This window comes from Mesoplodon densirostris, chromosome 2 (genome assembly GCF_025265405.1).
Source record: "Mesoplodon densirostris isolate mMesDen1 chromosome 2, mMesDen1 primary haplotype, whole genome shotgun sequence".
Classification (NCBI taxonomy): domain Eukaryota; kingdom Metazoa; phylum Chordata; class Mammalia; order Artiodactyla; family Ziphiidae; genus Mesoplodon; species Mesoplodon densirostris.
Genome location: NC_082662.1, coordinates 156,495,747 through 156,511,358, shown reverse-complemented (window position 1 = coordinate 156,511,358; position 15,612 = coordinate 156,495,747). Strand labels below are relative to the sequence as shown.

The 15,612-nt window shown below is 37.5% G+C and overlaps 1 protein-coding gene across 5 annotated transcripts in view; it reads left to right on the top strand.

Annotated features, from left to right (window-relative positions):
* Positions 1 to 15,612, top strand: part of RASAL2 (RAS protein activator like 2) — a 381,568-nt gene that overhangs the window by 355,746 nt on the left and 10,210 nt on the right. For 3 of the 5 annotated variants that reach the window (XM_060091209.1, XM_060091207.1, XM_060091211.1), the window contains exons 10-14: positions 1,956 to 2,100; positions 2,749 to 2,985; positions 5,182 to 5,383; positions 7,666 to 7,844; positions 8,620 to 9,487. In XM_060091209.1, the coding sequence (XP_059947192.1) occupies positions 1,956 to 2,100; positions 2,749 to 2,985; positions 5,182 to 5,383; positions 7,666 to 7,844; positions 8,620 to 9,487 (1,631 nt within the window). The remainder of the gene's footprint in view (positions 1 to 1,955; positions 2,101 to 2,748; positions 2,986 to 5,181; positions 5,384 to 7,665; positions 7,845 to 8,619; positions 9,488 to 15,612) is intronic. The other 2 variants (XM_060091210.1, XM_060091208.1) reach the window with 1 other exon arrangement.

Genomic DNA, 15,612 nt, shown 5'->3' with positions numbered 1-15,612 from the left:
GGTGGATTCTTAGCCACTGCGCCACCAGGAAAGTCCCAGGTTACAGTTTCAAAAGTGAAAAGAATTTTCTCAAGTTTGGAGGATTTTAAATATATCATAATCAGGTAAAAAGAAAAAACTTTAGACAATTAATTTACTTCTGGACCCTTGAGTTGTTTATTTGGTTCTTTTCTTGAAGAATAAAAGAAAAATACTCTCAAAATTCACGTTATTTATTAATATTAGTTATTATCTCCTGGAATAGGTATAACTCACCTAGGTATAAGCTGAATATTAATGATATAAATTTAGAGGTGGATTGATTTTTACATGAAGTATTTGACATTGATGGCTTATTTTTAAATTCAGGTACTCTTTAAATGAGGTGAATTCTGTGGGAGCACATAACATAGGTGATGTTGAGAACATGTTCAATAGAAATCCTGTGAGAGTTGGTAAACATTTTTAAAAGCCTTTTACCAATTTTGATTATTTCACTCTATGAAAAGTTATTTTAAATTTACAAAGTTTGTACATAACAGTACTTATTATATGGAGCCCCTACTAAGTACCAGGCACCATATCAGACACTTTTCTCTTCATGCACTATTTTCAGATCCTCACCATAGCTCTAGAGGGTTGGAGTGATTAATGCTATTTTCCAAATAAAGCACCCAAAACTCAGACTAGTTAAGTGACTTCTCTTGGCCCCACAGTTGGTTAAGTGATGGGTCCAGGATTTGACCCTAGATCTTTCTGGCTCCAAAGCCTTTACTTTTTCTCTGCACCACTCTCTTTTCTGTGCATCACTTAGATTCCTCTTCTCCAAGCATTGTTCTTCCAAATAATCAGTTCCCATCCTCTATCACAGCTATTTTTTAAATCTTTCATTAATCTTAGTACTAACCATTTTGATAGAAAATGCTCTTTGATATTGCTGCTGCCACTTAATTTTTTATAGGAATTACTGTTCACTTTCATGAAATCTATTAATAACTAGCCTGAACTTCAGTTAATATAAGCAGATTTAAAAGGAGCTGTGAAAGTTCTACTCCTCTGTCATAAAGACCTAGAAAAAACAAAAAATAAAAACATACTACCATCTCTAACAAATATTTATTGAGCCCCTGCAGTGCTTTGGAAGCTGTTTAATAGGTTTGGGATTTGAACATGAATAGAACCCAGTCCCTGACCTTCAATGGTATTCATCCTGAAGATGAGACAAGCGTGTGAACAAATAAGCACAAAACAGTGTGAAACATAGAACAGAACAAATACATGGTATAGTGCATGGTGGAGGATAAACGGGTAAGGTAAGGATTTGCTCTTACAGGAAATACTGGGCATATCTCTATAGAGGCTAAGATATATGAACAGGGCGTCTAAGCTAAATTTATTTGGAAAAACATCCAAATTATATAAAGAGATGCTGTGCTTTGTGCTATGTTGAATGACTATCCCCATTAAGAGAGGTAGGCCTAGAGACCCTTACTTGAATATGTGTTTGCACCAGTATTAGCAATTAAAAGCATAGGTAGGCTAATCATTCAGACTTGGGTTATTTATTCTTCTAAAATAGTAACAACATTATTCATAAGGTAAAGAGGCTTTATAATAAGAATAAGTAATGAGTTCCTGCTAATTAAATATATTTGTGGTTTCAGATAAAAGATTTAAAGTTGTAGCATTTTTTAAAGTAGTTTCATTATTCTTTTTGTAAATACCATGATGATGATGTTAATGAGTGCTGTTTTTCCACTTCCAGAGTAAGGAAAATAAACATGACGTATAGGAGGTGGTACCTCTTGGGTTCCAGAGCAGTAACCCTTCGTGAACGGTGTTTTGTGCCCTCCATGTCAGGCATCAGAACGAATTCCCCATTACACATTTTAGTACAGAAATCCTACATTCTTTTATTCTCTTCAGGAAGACACTATTTATAGTTATACTGTCCGTCATCTTCTCTCTTGAAATAGGGGAGTTCATCAAAGCTTTGTATGAGTCAGATGAAAACTGTGAAGTGGATCCCAGCAAATGCTCATCTAGCGAACTGATAGACCATCAGAGCAACCTGAAAATGTGCTGTGAGCTGGCTTTCTGCAAGATCATCAACTCTTACTGGTGAGCTGCTGTCGGTGCTTCATTCCCTGCTATTGGAACTTCAGTTTTTCAATATGAGTTATCACAGTGTTAACTGTTATTTCCCAACCAAAGGAAGGACTTATGGGAAAAATTGAAAGTTTCCCTAATACAGTTTTGTCTAGAATCTAAACCTCTCTTGTAAGCAGAAGTTGCTCTGAACTATCCACATAAATATAATATTTCCCCAGAATATTAGCACCACATCCTCTAATACCAGAAGTATTTTAAGGACTTTTAAACATATTTACTAGTGTCAAACAAATGTGTTAATGATTTTTGATCATTATTCTAACCCCAGCAATTGGTGAGATTTTGGAAGCTTTTTGATGAACAGTCTTTAGAGAGATTATGATGAGCTGTAGTAAACCAAATGATTTAGTCGGGAGCCTCATGCCATTTTCCCACTTTGCAAAACTAAGTTTACACTAATTCCTGAGTTTTGTAGCTTTGGGTTTCTGTTCTCCATCTGGACGTCTATGAATTTTCCACCACTTCTCAGGCATGAATCAGACAGAAGCTCTCTCTATTAGGCCCTCCTCATAGCCTGGCTCTGTTGGGCCAGAGTGGGATCACCTGTGCTTTCTTGGGTTATGGTACTTTTATATTTGGTCCTTCTTCCTTCCCCAGTGTTTTCCCTCGTGAGTTGAAAGAAGTGTTTGCATCCTGGAAGCAGCAGTGCCTGAACCGCAGCAAGCAAGACATCAGCGAGCGGCTCATCAGTGCCTCGTTGTTTCTCCGTTTTCTGTGCCCAGCCATCATGTCTCCCAGTCTCTTCAACCTCATGCAGGAATATCCTGATGATCGCACATCTCGGACTCTAACTCTAATTGCCAAGGTCATCCAGAACCTGGCCAACTTTGCCAAGTAGGTGTCACTACCGTAACCACTTTTTAACAACATTGTTTAAAAAGTACATGAGACCTAACCTTTGGATGAGCGTGGGGTGCCTCATAACTCTTGTTACATAATTTTCATTGTGGTATTATTAAAAATAGCAAAAAAATTGTAATCAATTTGAATATTCACTATAGAGGAATGGTTAAGTAGTCTGTGCATTCAGTGGAATATTTGCAGCCACTGCAAGTTGTGTTTACAAAGAACCAATAATATGCAAAATGATAAAGATATAATTATATTAAATGAAAAGTTTTATTAAAAACTCCAGCCAAGGGCTTCCCTGGTGGCACAGTGGTTGAGAGTCCGCCTGCCGATGCGGGGGACGTGGGTTCGTGCCCCGGTCCGGGAGGATCCCACATGCCGCGGAGCGGCTGGGCCCGTGAGCCATGGCCGCTGAGCCTGCGTGTCCGGAGCCTGTGCTCCGCAACGGGAGAGGCCACAACACTGAGAGGCCTGCGTATCGCAAAAAAAAAAAAAAAAAAAAACCTCCAGCCAAAAAGAGGTAGGATACCAAATGGTGCATATACTTTTATCCCAACAACATGAAAACACAAAAACCTAAGTATAGGAACGTTGGGAAGGGCAATCAGTCAAAATTCTATGGTTACGGGCCTCCCTGGTGGCGCAGTGGTTGAGAGTCCGCCTGCCGATGCAGGGGATACGGGTTCGTGCCCCGGTCTGGGAGGATCCCATATGCCGCGGAGCGGCTGGGTCCGTGGGCCATGGCCGCTGAGCCTGCGCATCCGGAGCCTGTGCTCCGCAACGGGAGAGGCCGCAACGGGAGAGGCCACAACAGTGAGAGGCCCGCGTACGGCAAAAAAAAAAAAAAAAAAAAAATTCTATGGTTACATTATCTAAGACAAGTGACCTGGCCCCTTCAAAAAGTCAATATCATGAAAAATGGAAAAGATGGAGGGAGGACTGTTCTAGATTAAAAGAGACAATGCAGTGCTTGAATCTTAATTGGATCTGAACTGGAAAAAACATTTATAAAAATCATTTTGGGGACAATTGGTGAAATTTAAATATGAACTATATATGAGATAATTTATAAGTAATGTCTTTTAAAAGTTTTAGTGTGACAATGGCATTGGTTTATGTAAGCGTTATTCCTTATTCTGGAGAAATAGGTGCTAATGTACTTAGAGGCTATGTCTGCAACTTAGTTTAAAATGGTTCAATCAAAAAAAGAGAGAGAGTGAAAACAAACTTGGCAAAATGGGAACGGTTGGTTAATATAGGTGAATGGCATATGGGTATACATTGTATATCCTTTCAACTTTTCTGTAGCTTTCAACTTTTTCAAAAGAAGTTAGGAGAAAGCAGTTGGAGAAGAAATGCACTGAACTGTAATAGCAGATATGTTTGGGTGGTGGAATGGGTACACCTACCCTTTTTTCCTTCCACTTTTCATTGTTCTCAATTTTTTCTTAAGTTTGTATAATTTTTATAATTTATAGAAACCAATTTTAAGAAATCACTGAGAAGCAATTCACACTGGCAAAATCGATCCCAGATTTACTCAGTATTTAAGCTTAAGTACAAGTTTCTAATAGCAATGAATTGAAGGAAAAGATTAGAACCTCAATGAGATACATTTTTTTCTAGCATGTGGCTTTTTAGAAGTGCACTATTTTAACTTTGTGTGCTCTCTATATATGCTAACAGAGAAATATACATGTTTACCCATATTTGAGCCAATTCTTGTAAAAATTGTTTCTAGTTTATTTTGGAACATGTTTTATGGACTTAAACTAGGCCTGGAAGATAGCGAGAACCTAGATAGGCAAAGAAGAGAGGAAGTTCTCTAGTAGAAATAAATAGCATGAGCAAAGGCTTGGAGAAGAAAAAGAGTATAATGTATTTGGGGGACTTTGAAGAAGCTAGTGATATTGAAGGTTTATACTGATAATGAATGTTTACAATGGCTTTAAATACCAGGAAAAAAGGATTTTGTCTTTACCCTATAGAGAATAGAAAGCAATTCAAAGTTTTTGACTATTAATGTAATATTAAGAAAGTATGTTTTAGTATTTATCAGTTATAGATAATAAACAAATTAGTCACCTCCTCAAAATAAAAAAGTTTATAGCTCTGTGTAAAGTCAATTCAATTCATATTTCCTGAATATGTTCTTTCTCATTTTCTCTCCCTCTACTTCAGATTTGGTAACAAAGAGGAATACATGGCATTCATGAATGATTTTTTAGAACACGAATGGGGTGGAATGAAGCGCTTTCTTTTGGAGATCTCTAATCCGGACACCATCTCAAACACCCCAGGCTTTGATGGTTACATTGATTTGGGCCGAGAGCTTTCAGTTTTGCATTCCTTACTGTGGGAAGTAGTTTCCCAACTTGATAAGGTAAAGTAGGTGGGAAGGGTAACAGGAGATGGGAGGTAGAGAACTCTAATGTACCTGGATTCTGGAGAATATCTACAGAGGAATCACATTCATGCTTTCTGCTTGTTGAAAGCAACCTTTTGCCCTAGAAGTCTGGGAGGAAATAGTAATGATTTCTGAGTAAAATATGTGCCCTACAAACCAGGAAATTCTAATAAGCCACAAAATTATTAACATATATTTTTAAGTAGTTACCTGAATTAATGGAGTATATATTTCTATAAACAAATATGTTTGTGTATTTGCTTAGAAACTAATATCAAATATTGGTGTGTGAAGCCTTATTCATGTATAGTAGAGTGAGATGAAACCTCATGTAGTAATTTCTAATGGAAGTGTGGGCTTAGAAAAATACTGAGACTATCGTGTTTAAGTAACTTACCATGAGATTTATTTTTATCATGCAAGTCAGAGGGTTTAACATAACTATTAGTACCTATAGAGTTATGTGGGATCTGAAAATCCTGATGTTTTCATCTGCAGATGTGAATTAAGAATAGAGAAAACAATTATCATTTTAATCATTTATTTTCTGACTATAAGCTAAGAATTTTTTTGTATATCATATTAATAACTAAATATATACCAATCATTTTCTTGCCAATCATTTTCTTCCTTCTCGAATTTTGCAAAGAGGAATAGAATTTGTTATGGAAAACAGTCTAACAGATTCTGGCGAGGTTTATCACAATAATTATTTATTGATGTTTTTGTTTGCTACAGCTACTTTATAAATATCTGTGGTGGTATGTTAGAATAACTTCAAAAAACAAAGTTATTTTTCTGTGATAAGAATTTGTTTACTTGTTTTCCTCCATTTTCCTATTATCTTTATTTTTTTTGAGTCAGACATTTTTTATGTTTTGAATTTTATTTTATTTTTTAATACAGCAGGTTCTTATTAGTTATCTATTTTATATATGTTATTGTATATATGTCAATCCCAGTCTCCCAATTCATCCCACCACCACCACCACCCCCAATTATCTTTAAAAACATTGCACCAATAAAATGAGGGAGCGGGGAGTAAAACCTATTAACAAAGACCACTTTCCTGAGGAAATGTAAATGGTAGGGTGCCCAAAACATTTGTAAAATAATAAACTGTTTCTTATTCTCAAGGACCCCTTCTTAACTTTTAGAAATGCTAGCTAGATTTTAAGTTGCAGCTTTGCTGAGGGTAAATTCCTTGGATATGAGTCATGGCTCAAGAGAGTCAAGCAAGTAAAGACATTCTTCAGATGGCATCTGTACTCATTTAAGCAGGGTAGAAGAGTCTGTTGAGAAGACACCAAAAGCCCAGAGGCAGCCATGTAAAACTGCCTAATGGATGAAGGTTCCCATAAGACCCCATGAGAATGAGAATTCCCCAAAGAAAAAAATGCTTGAGATGGATAAAGCAAATCGTAAAAAGTTATTCTTCACTAAATAACTGCATCAGTGGGATGCAGATACAGTTATCTTCTGAAATCAACCTGGTTTATTCAGGGTCAAGGTCTTTTAACAGGCTTTGCTGTGTAAGCACACGTTCTCCTTTTTAATTGCTGTTTGGTCCTGGGAACCAGCAGTACATCTATCTAGACACATCTCATAGATGTGTCATAACTTTGCTGTTTAAATTTTTTTAAAAAAATTGTCTTGCTGATGCAAACTCAGCTGGCAGTAGGTCAGGGTTCCCAAGATTAAATGGCTAGTGGATGGCAATATCAACTGTGTGCCCTGCAGTGCTCTGGACCCCTGAATGCAACACCTTCTTGTATGTTGGCATGCATTTCTTTCCTCACATGATCCCTTTTCTTTGGAAGTTTCATCACACTAGCCAATCCTCTGGTCTTAAAGTTCTTTTTGGTTAGAAGGTGTTTGGTTCTTCCCCTACCCTCCCCCACCTTAATCTACCAGCCTCCCAAAGACTTAGTTTGCTTTGCATGTCTATTTTAGTTGGAATGGCAATAGTTCGGTTGTTTTGAGCATGTCTTTTAATTTTTATTTGCATAATCCTAATTTCTATTTCCTTTCTTTCCTCAATGTCTGCTGCATCTTGTTTCGCCTCCTCCATTCATCTCGACGCCATGGTTCTGCTGCTCCATAACAATGCATTATGAACCTGCCACTCCCATATGCAAACACCTACCCTTCCCTCCAACCTCCACCCCTCCATCAATGGGCATCGTTGTCCCAAAAACAATCTGTGGTGGATATCACAATGCTTATTATCCAATTAGGGTGAAAATTCCTTCCTACAGGCAACCGTGGCAAAATTGGGACCTCTCCCTCGTGTTCTTGCTGATATTACCAAATCTCTGACTAATCCTACACCAATACAACAGCAACTGAGACGCTTCACTGAGCATAACTCCAGTCCAAATGTCAGTGGAAGCCTCTCCTCTGGGCTGCAGAAAATTTTTGAAGACCCTACTGACAGGTATGAATTTCAGAGAGAATTGGAACTACTTATCTCAGAGGGAGATAATATTTAGAGATTTGGGAAAAATCTATTTAACTTACTTATTGAATTTACAACTTTAAAATCATGAGCAGTTGGAAAGAATCTTCTGAGATAAATCCAATTGTTTGTCATAATAATACACATGATCTAGGATACTTATTTTCTAGAATGATATTGTAGAGTTATATTCAACAAACTTATAAAAAGAACCTATGTCCTGCTTAATGGAAGACTAAGGGCTCTATGAAATTGACATTTTCAGGTATTGTAGCGCTCAAAAATCTGAGAACCTCAGTTGAAAATATTTTAGAGCTGGCTGTGTCAGCTGGACAGGTAGATACAGTGTTGATGCTTAGACTTTGTTTTCTGTATTGGCAAGACTTGTGCCTTTAGTAGGGACCCTTTGGTTGCGCACTAAGGGCTTCTCGAAGGTTTAGACAGAACCAATTAACTATGAATTAGAATACCTTGGGAGGTTTAAAACCTAACTAGGAAATGATTGGAATTCTAGTAAAAATCTAAGACAGGGATGGAGTGGTCTACACAGTGTTATTCTTCACCTTTGAAGAAAAACTAAAAATGTTGGATCTTATCCTAAGAATTGTGATGATGAAATCTGTGTTTAGAAACCAATGTAAGTATCCACACCAGACCTCTGAGCCTTCTGAAGAGTTCATGTGCTTGAGTTGAGGAATCTTAACCCTGTTGAATTTGCCTCAGGAGTAATTAAGGGTCCTTTCCTTTTCCACAGTGATTTGCATAAACTAAAATCTCCAAGCCAGGACAACACAGATAGCTATTTCAGAGGGAAAACGTTATTGCTGGTTCAGCAAGCCTCCTCCCAGAGCATGACTTACTCTGAAAAGGATGAAAAGGAAAGTAGCCTTCCTAATGGCCGGAGCATCTCCCTCATGGACCTTCAGGACACTCATGCCGCCCAAGTGGAGCATGCGTCTGTCATGCTTGATGTGCCGATGCGCCTGACTGGAAGCCAGCTTTCCATAACCCAGGTGGCCAGCATCAAACAACTTCGGGAAACCCAGAGCACTCCCCAGAGTGCACCCCAAGTGCGAAGGCCCCTGCACCCAGCCTTGAACCAGCCAGGCAGCCTCCAGCCCTTGTCATTCCAGAACCCTGTCTATCACCTCAATAACCCAATTCCAGCAATGCCAAAGGCTTCTGTGGATTCCAGTTTGGAGAACCTAAGCACTGCCAGTTCCAGGAGCCAAAGTAACAGTGAAGACTTCAAACTCAGTGGACCCAGCAATAGCAGCATGGAAGATTTCACCAAACGTAGCACTCAGAGTGAGGACTTCTCCAGGCGGCACACTGTGTCGGACAGACACATACCTCTTGCTCTGCCACGGCAGAATAGCACGGGGCAGGCCCAGATCCGAAAAATGGACCAGGCTGGGCTAGGTGCCCGAGCCAAAGCCCCACCATCCCTGCCACACAGTGCTTCCCTACGTAGCACCGGGAGCATGTCACTGGCATCTGCGGCTTTGGTGGCCGAACCTGTGCAAAATGGGAGCCGGTCCCGGCAGCAGTCCTCTTCCTCCAGAGAGAGCCCTGTTCCCAAAGTGAGAGCGATCCAGAGACAGCAGACACAGCAGGTAGGGGTGAGTGCTGGAGGGGGCTGCCAGGTTCTTGGCCCAACTGTTTCCTTGGTTCTTTATATATAAATCATTGAGAAATCCAATTGCTAGCAGGGTTTCCACTTAAAACTATTTTTTGCCACCTTTTAATGGAAGAGGAAATGAAAAGTTTGGGAGGCTTCTGGCTAGATGAGGCAGCAGAATGTAGCTTGCCTCATTACTCTTAGGAGACTGTAACAACCACTCCAGGGGCCTTTCTGTTTCTTCAAGCAGCAGAGCTGTGATCTCAGCACTGAGAACAATCTGTGATGTTGAGTAATAATTAGACACTTAAGCTGTGAATCTACAGGCCGAATCAACTAGGATATATTTTGGGAATCTGGACATTAATCCTCCTTAATTTTTTGTCTTAAGTTTCCAGAATAAAGTTTTGCACTTTCAGCCAGGAGTTTAATGTAACTGCTCTCTACTCCATCCCCCAACTCCCTCTGGAAGTAGTAAGTCCCCGTGTGCCTTTTCCTGGAAATGGCTAGAAAAATAAACAACTGAACACCTATAGAAGCAAGGTAAAGGAGAGAGGTAAAAAGATAGAAACACAGGTGGTTGACAAGTATTCTCTAAACATTTATGAAAATCTCTTATATTTCTATTTACATGGACAAGCCCAGCTCGTGTCTCACCTAAATTTAATATAAGATTATCAAACTTTTTTCTTCACAAATAAAAATGTTCCTTAAGAATTTTATCACCTCTTCTTTACAGATTACATTTTGAGGCACCAATCCATATTTGCTCTTGAAATAAACTAAGAACCTTATGAATGCATATATACATATCTTACTTTCATCTAAAAAAGATTTTTCTCCTAAAAAAAGCTTTGTTGAATTTTTTTTGAAACCTAACCCTACTTTATTTGTATTAGGGAGCTTTGTGATTAGAAGAGTTCTATGACAAATCCTTTTGTCAGCAGAATCAGTGGTCAGAGGAGACTGCAGTGAGACCCCCAGTGTATCTCTTTAGTATATTTGCGTTTTTATAGGTGGGCATTTACTGATTGGGCTGCTTCTGCCACCACTCTGCTGTGGCCAGAGCCCTTGCCCCTACTTTGATAATTATTGTTTAAAAAAAAAATTAGAACATTTACAGAATCCTTAGATACAGAAGTAGAAGAAGGGATGAAAAACTTAAGCTGATTCTGGTAGCCAACTTCCTGGGCAAAACCTCCTAGTTGGTCAATTCTTTCCTGAGAAATAAACTTTTTCTTCAGTCTTAAATTTTTCATTTTTATTTTGTTATATTTCCCCAAATTTCACCAATTCATTTGATTTAATACACATTTTCATTTAAAGAAAAGGAAAAAAGATTATACTCTGTTAATTTACATAATGATTATATTATATAATTTTTTCCTTTTCTTTAAATGAAAATGCTTTTTTATATATATGTCATATATGTCCATTTAATTTACATTAGGAGGCTATCAGTCTTTCCCACCTTATTGTGAATTAGTTTCCATACTTTGATTTTATGCTAGCTTCTAGTTGAGATCAACGCCTTTCAGAGAATTAAATTGTTGATTGAGAGGAGAAAAGAAAGATAAGTAATTTTAGAGATGCAGTACTGTGTGGAGGCAGATGTCTACGTGCAGGTTTAGTGCAGCTTGAAGGCCCTGAGGATGAGGTAAGGAGTAGAGAAGAATATCAGATTGGCAGAGAGGGGCAAGACAAGGCACAGGGCGGGCCCTCGGCCTCCTTTTCAAAGGTGGACTTAGTCCCAGCCCTGGAGAGAAAAGACGAATGCTTACCCTTCCCTCCTGTATCATGTTGTCCTCAATTCCCAGGACCCATGACTCAGACTGACTGTTTATAGATATTGTAAATTAAATAGCCTTTTGTGTGATCATCTGAAACCAATTGTCATTTATAATATCTGTGCTGTAGGAAAATATAACACCTATCATATAAGCACTACGTGTTTCTGTGCGTGAATAGAAAGCTGTCCGGATAGATGGGAGGTAGGAAATGCATATATGGTCTTCAGACAACCAATTAAAATACTTTTGAGCCATAGCCATTAATGAGCTTCGGAATGTCTATGTTATGTTGGCGTGAAGTGGGGCATAGCCACAGCACAGCTTTACATATTCAGCCCTGTTTGTGCCTTTGCTGGTGCTGCCACTGTCATACCAGTTAAACCATAAATCACTGTATTTTGATTGCTCAATTTTCTGTTTTTTCTACACTGCCTTTTTCTATGCAGATGTTTTATTCTTTCAAACTTATGATTTTTTTTTGTCCCTTATCTTTCTTGCTTGCCTTTCTCATCTCACTCCCATGAAGCCTCTGATGTTCTATATAATCAGCACATTTTTTACATAAATTCCTTTACATATTTTAATTGCAAATCGTGTTGGGGAATTCTTCTTTCCCCAAAACTGGAGGATTTCTTTGTGGGGATTGTTCTGCCGGCATTTGTAATTATTGGAGGTTTTGTCCCATGCAAATTCCACTTGTATCTTAGCACAAAGGAGCGGCCATTGTTGGCAGTGTAACTAGCTTCAGTCTTCTCCATTTGCTGAGTAGGAAGGAAATAAAATCCTAGTTCTACAGAGAAGGAATTTTTTGACCCTTTTCGGCCTCTGTTTGGATTTCTTTTTAATCATTTTCCTCTCCATCTTGTTTTTTTGTGTATCATGTACTCTGTGCACATAATAGACTCTATTTACAATATATGAGTTGTTCAGATTATAGCGTGTTACCTAACCTTAGAAATTCTAATTTGAAGAGGCTTTTTAAATAGGTATTTGACAAGCCTATCAGAATGATGCTACAGTTTTCACATTTGGATTTGTTGAACCCTCTCCTAACCAACCTCTTCAAGGATTCTGAGTTTACTTACTAATTTACTCAGCTCTTTCTTTGGTGTTATAGCAAAAGTGTTATTCATTTATGGGAACCTGACTATTTCAGACTATGGAGAAGCTGAAAGCAACAAGTCTTATTTATATCTAGTAAATAAACAGGGAACCGGCCTGTTCTCAGTCATCCTCAGCATAGCCAGGCTAACTGTAGGATCAGTGAAACTGCTTTCTCAGGCCCTTTTGCCCTAAAGCGTTATTATTTTTCCCAGAGAAACCCTATAAAAGCTTTATCTCAAAAGGGTGATATTCCTAATAGGAATCCGGGCTCCTTTTCATTTTGTCTTTTTCATCCTTCATTTTCTTTAATGATCCACTGTTGGAAGTCAATGGAGAAAATGCTCTTCTTAAGGCTATAGCTAAGCAAGATGGCATCTGAACCATTTACCAACCTCTTTTCTCAATTTCTTTGACTATAAACTAGAGGTAATAAATTTTGTTATCTATCCAGCTTATAAAGGAGATAGAACAATCACTGAGGAAAAGCCTTTGATGTACTTCCAAAGGATTAGAGGAAAAACATAGGGTATCCTTCTCTTAGTAATAAATTATACTTTGGTAATGAATTCTAAAGAGAATCCAAAGTAATAATAAATGAATAATATTTTATTGAGCATCAATTGTGCAATGACATAGTCACTACCATTCCAAAAGAAAAAAATTCTATGATATATGGTGCCATGCTTCAAGGGTTGACAGCCTAATCAGAAAATAAGACCAGCACTCAGAAGATCAATCAAATAGATGTAAAAGACAGTATACAGTTTTTTCATATGAAGAACATATTACAATAAAAAATAATTTTGAAAAAATTTTTGAAATAAAAATCACCTCCATAGTCTTCAATGTAGATAAAACTATTTCTGATTTGTTCAATATTACTTTTCTGCTCTTTATAATTATATAAAGGTTTTATCATAAATACAAGGAATAGTTATATTAGTCTGATTTATTTTTTTTAAACTTATTGACCACCTACCGTATTCCATGCAAAGTGCTAGGGTATATGAGGAGTGGTTGAAAAACAGATTCAACCAATAAAACAGGAATAGACTAGAATGCCCAGTTCCCATTGTACACTGTCTCATAATTCACTGGACATTGTTAGTCCTTCTGAAGATATGGTAGCTACCACCGACACCAGTGAAATGAACCAACTCTTTGTTTTTACAGCTTCTCATTTTACATTTTATGCCTAGATTACCTAAGAAGTTGTTTTTAATATGCTTTTAGGGGCTAAGACCTCTCTTTAGTATGTTCTTAGGGATACTATTAGCTTGTAGTGCATTTATTGGCACTCAAAAATAGTTACTCATAACAAATCACAGGGGAAGAAAGTTCTTGCAAACAACATATTGTTAACTATAAAGCAGAAAGCTACTGAATTAGCTTCCTTGAAGTTATAAATTCCAAACATTAAAGTTATTCATTTTAGTGGCTACTTTATCTCAAGCAGCAGCTGAATAGAAAATCCTGGTTTCACAGAAAAGCAGCTCTCCTGTGCCCTATATGGTAAAGGAATAAGATTCTAAAATTAAAAAGGCATTTGTCTCCTTTAAGTATTGACTTTCTATTAATTTTTAAAGACTCAGAACCACAATATTTTGCCTTTCAGGTGTACATATATCAAATAAAAACCTAAACCCCTTTTAAAACTATTTTTCTCTAAATACTAAAGCAATTTATTGTGCTCTGCTTTCAAAATCCAGTAGGGGGAGAACTAGGGGAGGGGTGTGTGTGTGTGTGTGTGTGTGCGCGCACGCGTGTGTGTGTGTGTGTGTGTGTGTGAAGTACCTTGTAGTTTACAACCTGCTTTTACATGCTATCTCATTTGTTTCTCATAATAACTTTTGAAGTAGATAATTATTATCTTTTTTAATATAAATGATACTATAGTCTATAGATCAGTGTTTCCAAAGTGTGATACTAAAAATTATTTAAATATACAAGGTATTTAATCAATCATTTAATTATTTTAATACATATTAGAAAAATAGAATATAAAATGTATTTATAAATTTATAATATATATAAGATTAAACTCATGATTTTACTGATAATATTGCTTAGCATAAGGACTTAGCTAACTGAAAAAGGTTGTTTTAAAGAGATGATAAATAATATATCAACGTGACAACGTTGGTTATGACAAAAATAATGAGAATGATACACAAATGAATGAAGTATAAGAAGCCTACCTACCATAGTGGAGATGAAGGTAGACATTTTAAGAACTGAGGGTACTGAAGTTTAAGACATGTTTATGTTTTTCTTGACACAGTGGAGAAAATGGCTTTAAAGAAGGAATTTCTAAAAGTTCATTCACTGTTGCTTGTGTGTGCCTCAGGCATGAAGCTGTTTTTTATCGATATGTATCTGTAATCTGTTTGTAAATCAGCCAAACCAGGTTCTTCTTCAAACCTTTAGGAAATACACTCATACTACTTTTTTTTTTTTTTTTTTTTTTTTGCGGTACGCGGGCCTCTCACTGTTGTGGCCTCTCCCGTTAAGGAGCACAGGCTCCGGACGCGCAGGCTCAGCGGCCATGGCTCACGGGCCCAGCCGCTCCGCGGCATATGGGATCCTCCCAGAGCGGGGCACGAACCCGTATCCCCTGCATCGGCAGGCGGACTCTCAACCACTTGCGCCACCAGGGAGGCCCCTCATACTACTTTTGTATGAATATTTTTTAAAGTCTCTCCCAAGTAACCTTTTTGTCTCTGCAACCAATTTTTTTTCATCTAGTCTTTCTAAATCTCAAAGTCATCAAGATACCCCTTATTTTAAAATATCTATATATTTAGAGTTTAACCGGGTTTTATTCCAAAATGACATAAAGATTCTTAAGGTACATAGCTCTGCATGGGAGAGAAAATTCCCTTCCAATTATTTATAGAGTATTGGTCCTCAAAATAGAAACTCATTTTAATTATAAAAAGGTTAACTCACATAAAAATGCTTTGTTCTGCCTATCTCTCTCTCTTTCTCTCAAGAAAGGCAGAGAAAAAGAATTTGTTGTCTATTTCCAGCACTGTTTATGGAGAAAGCACTAATGTTCAGTAGCCCAATATAAATTGTCATATCCAGGGCCAGTTTTCTAAGCATAAATACAGTAATAACATCTAAGCTTTATAGTACTCCATAGTTTCCAAAAAACTTTCACATACATTATATTGTTCAGTCCTTAGAACTCCCTGGGGAGATTGTCAGGATTGGTGGTGATGGTGGTGGT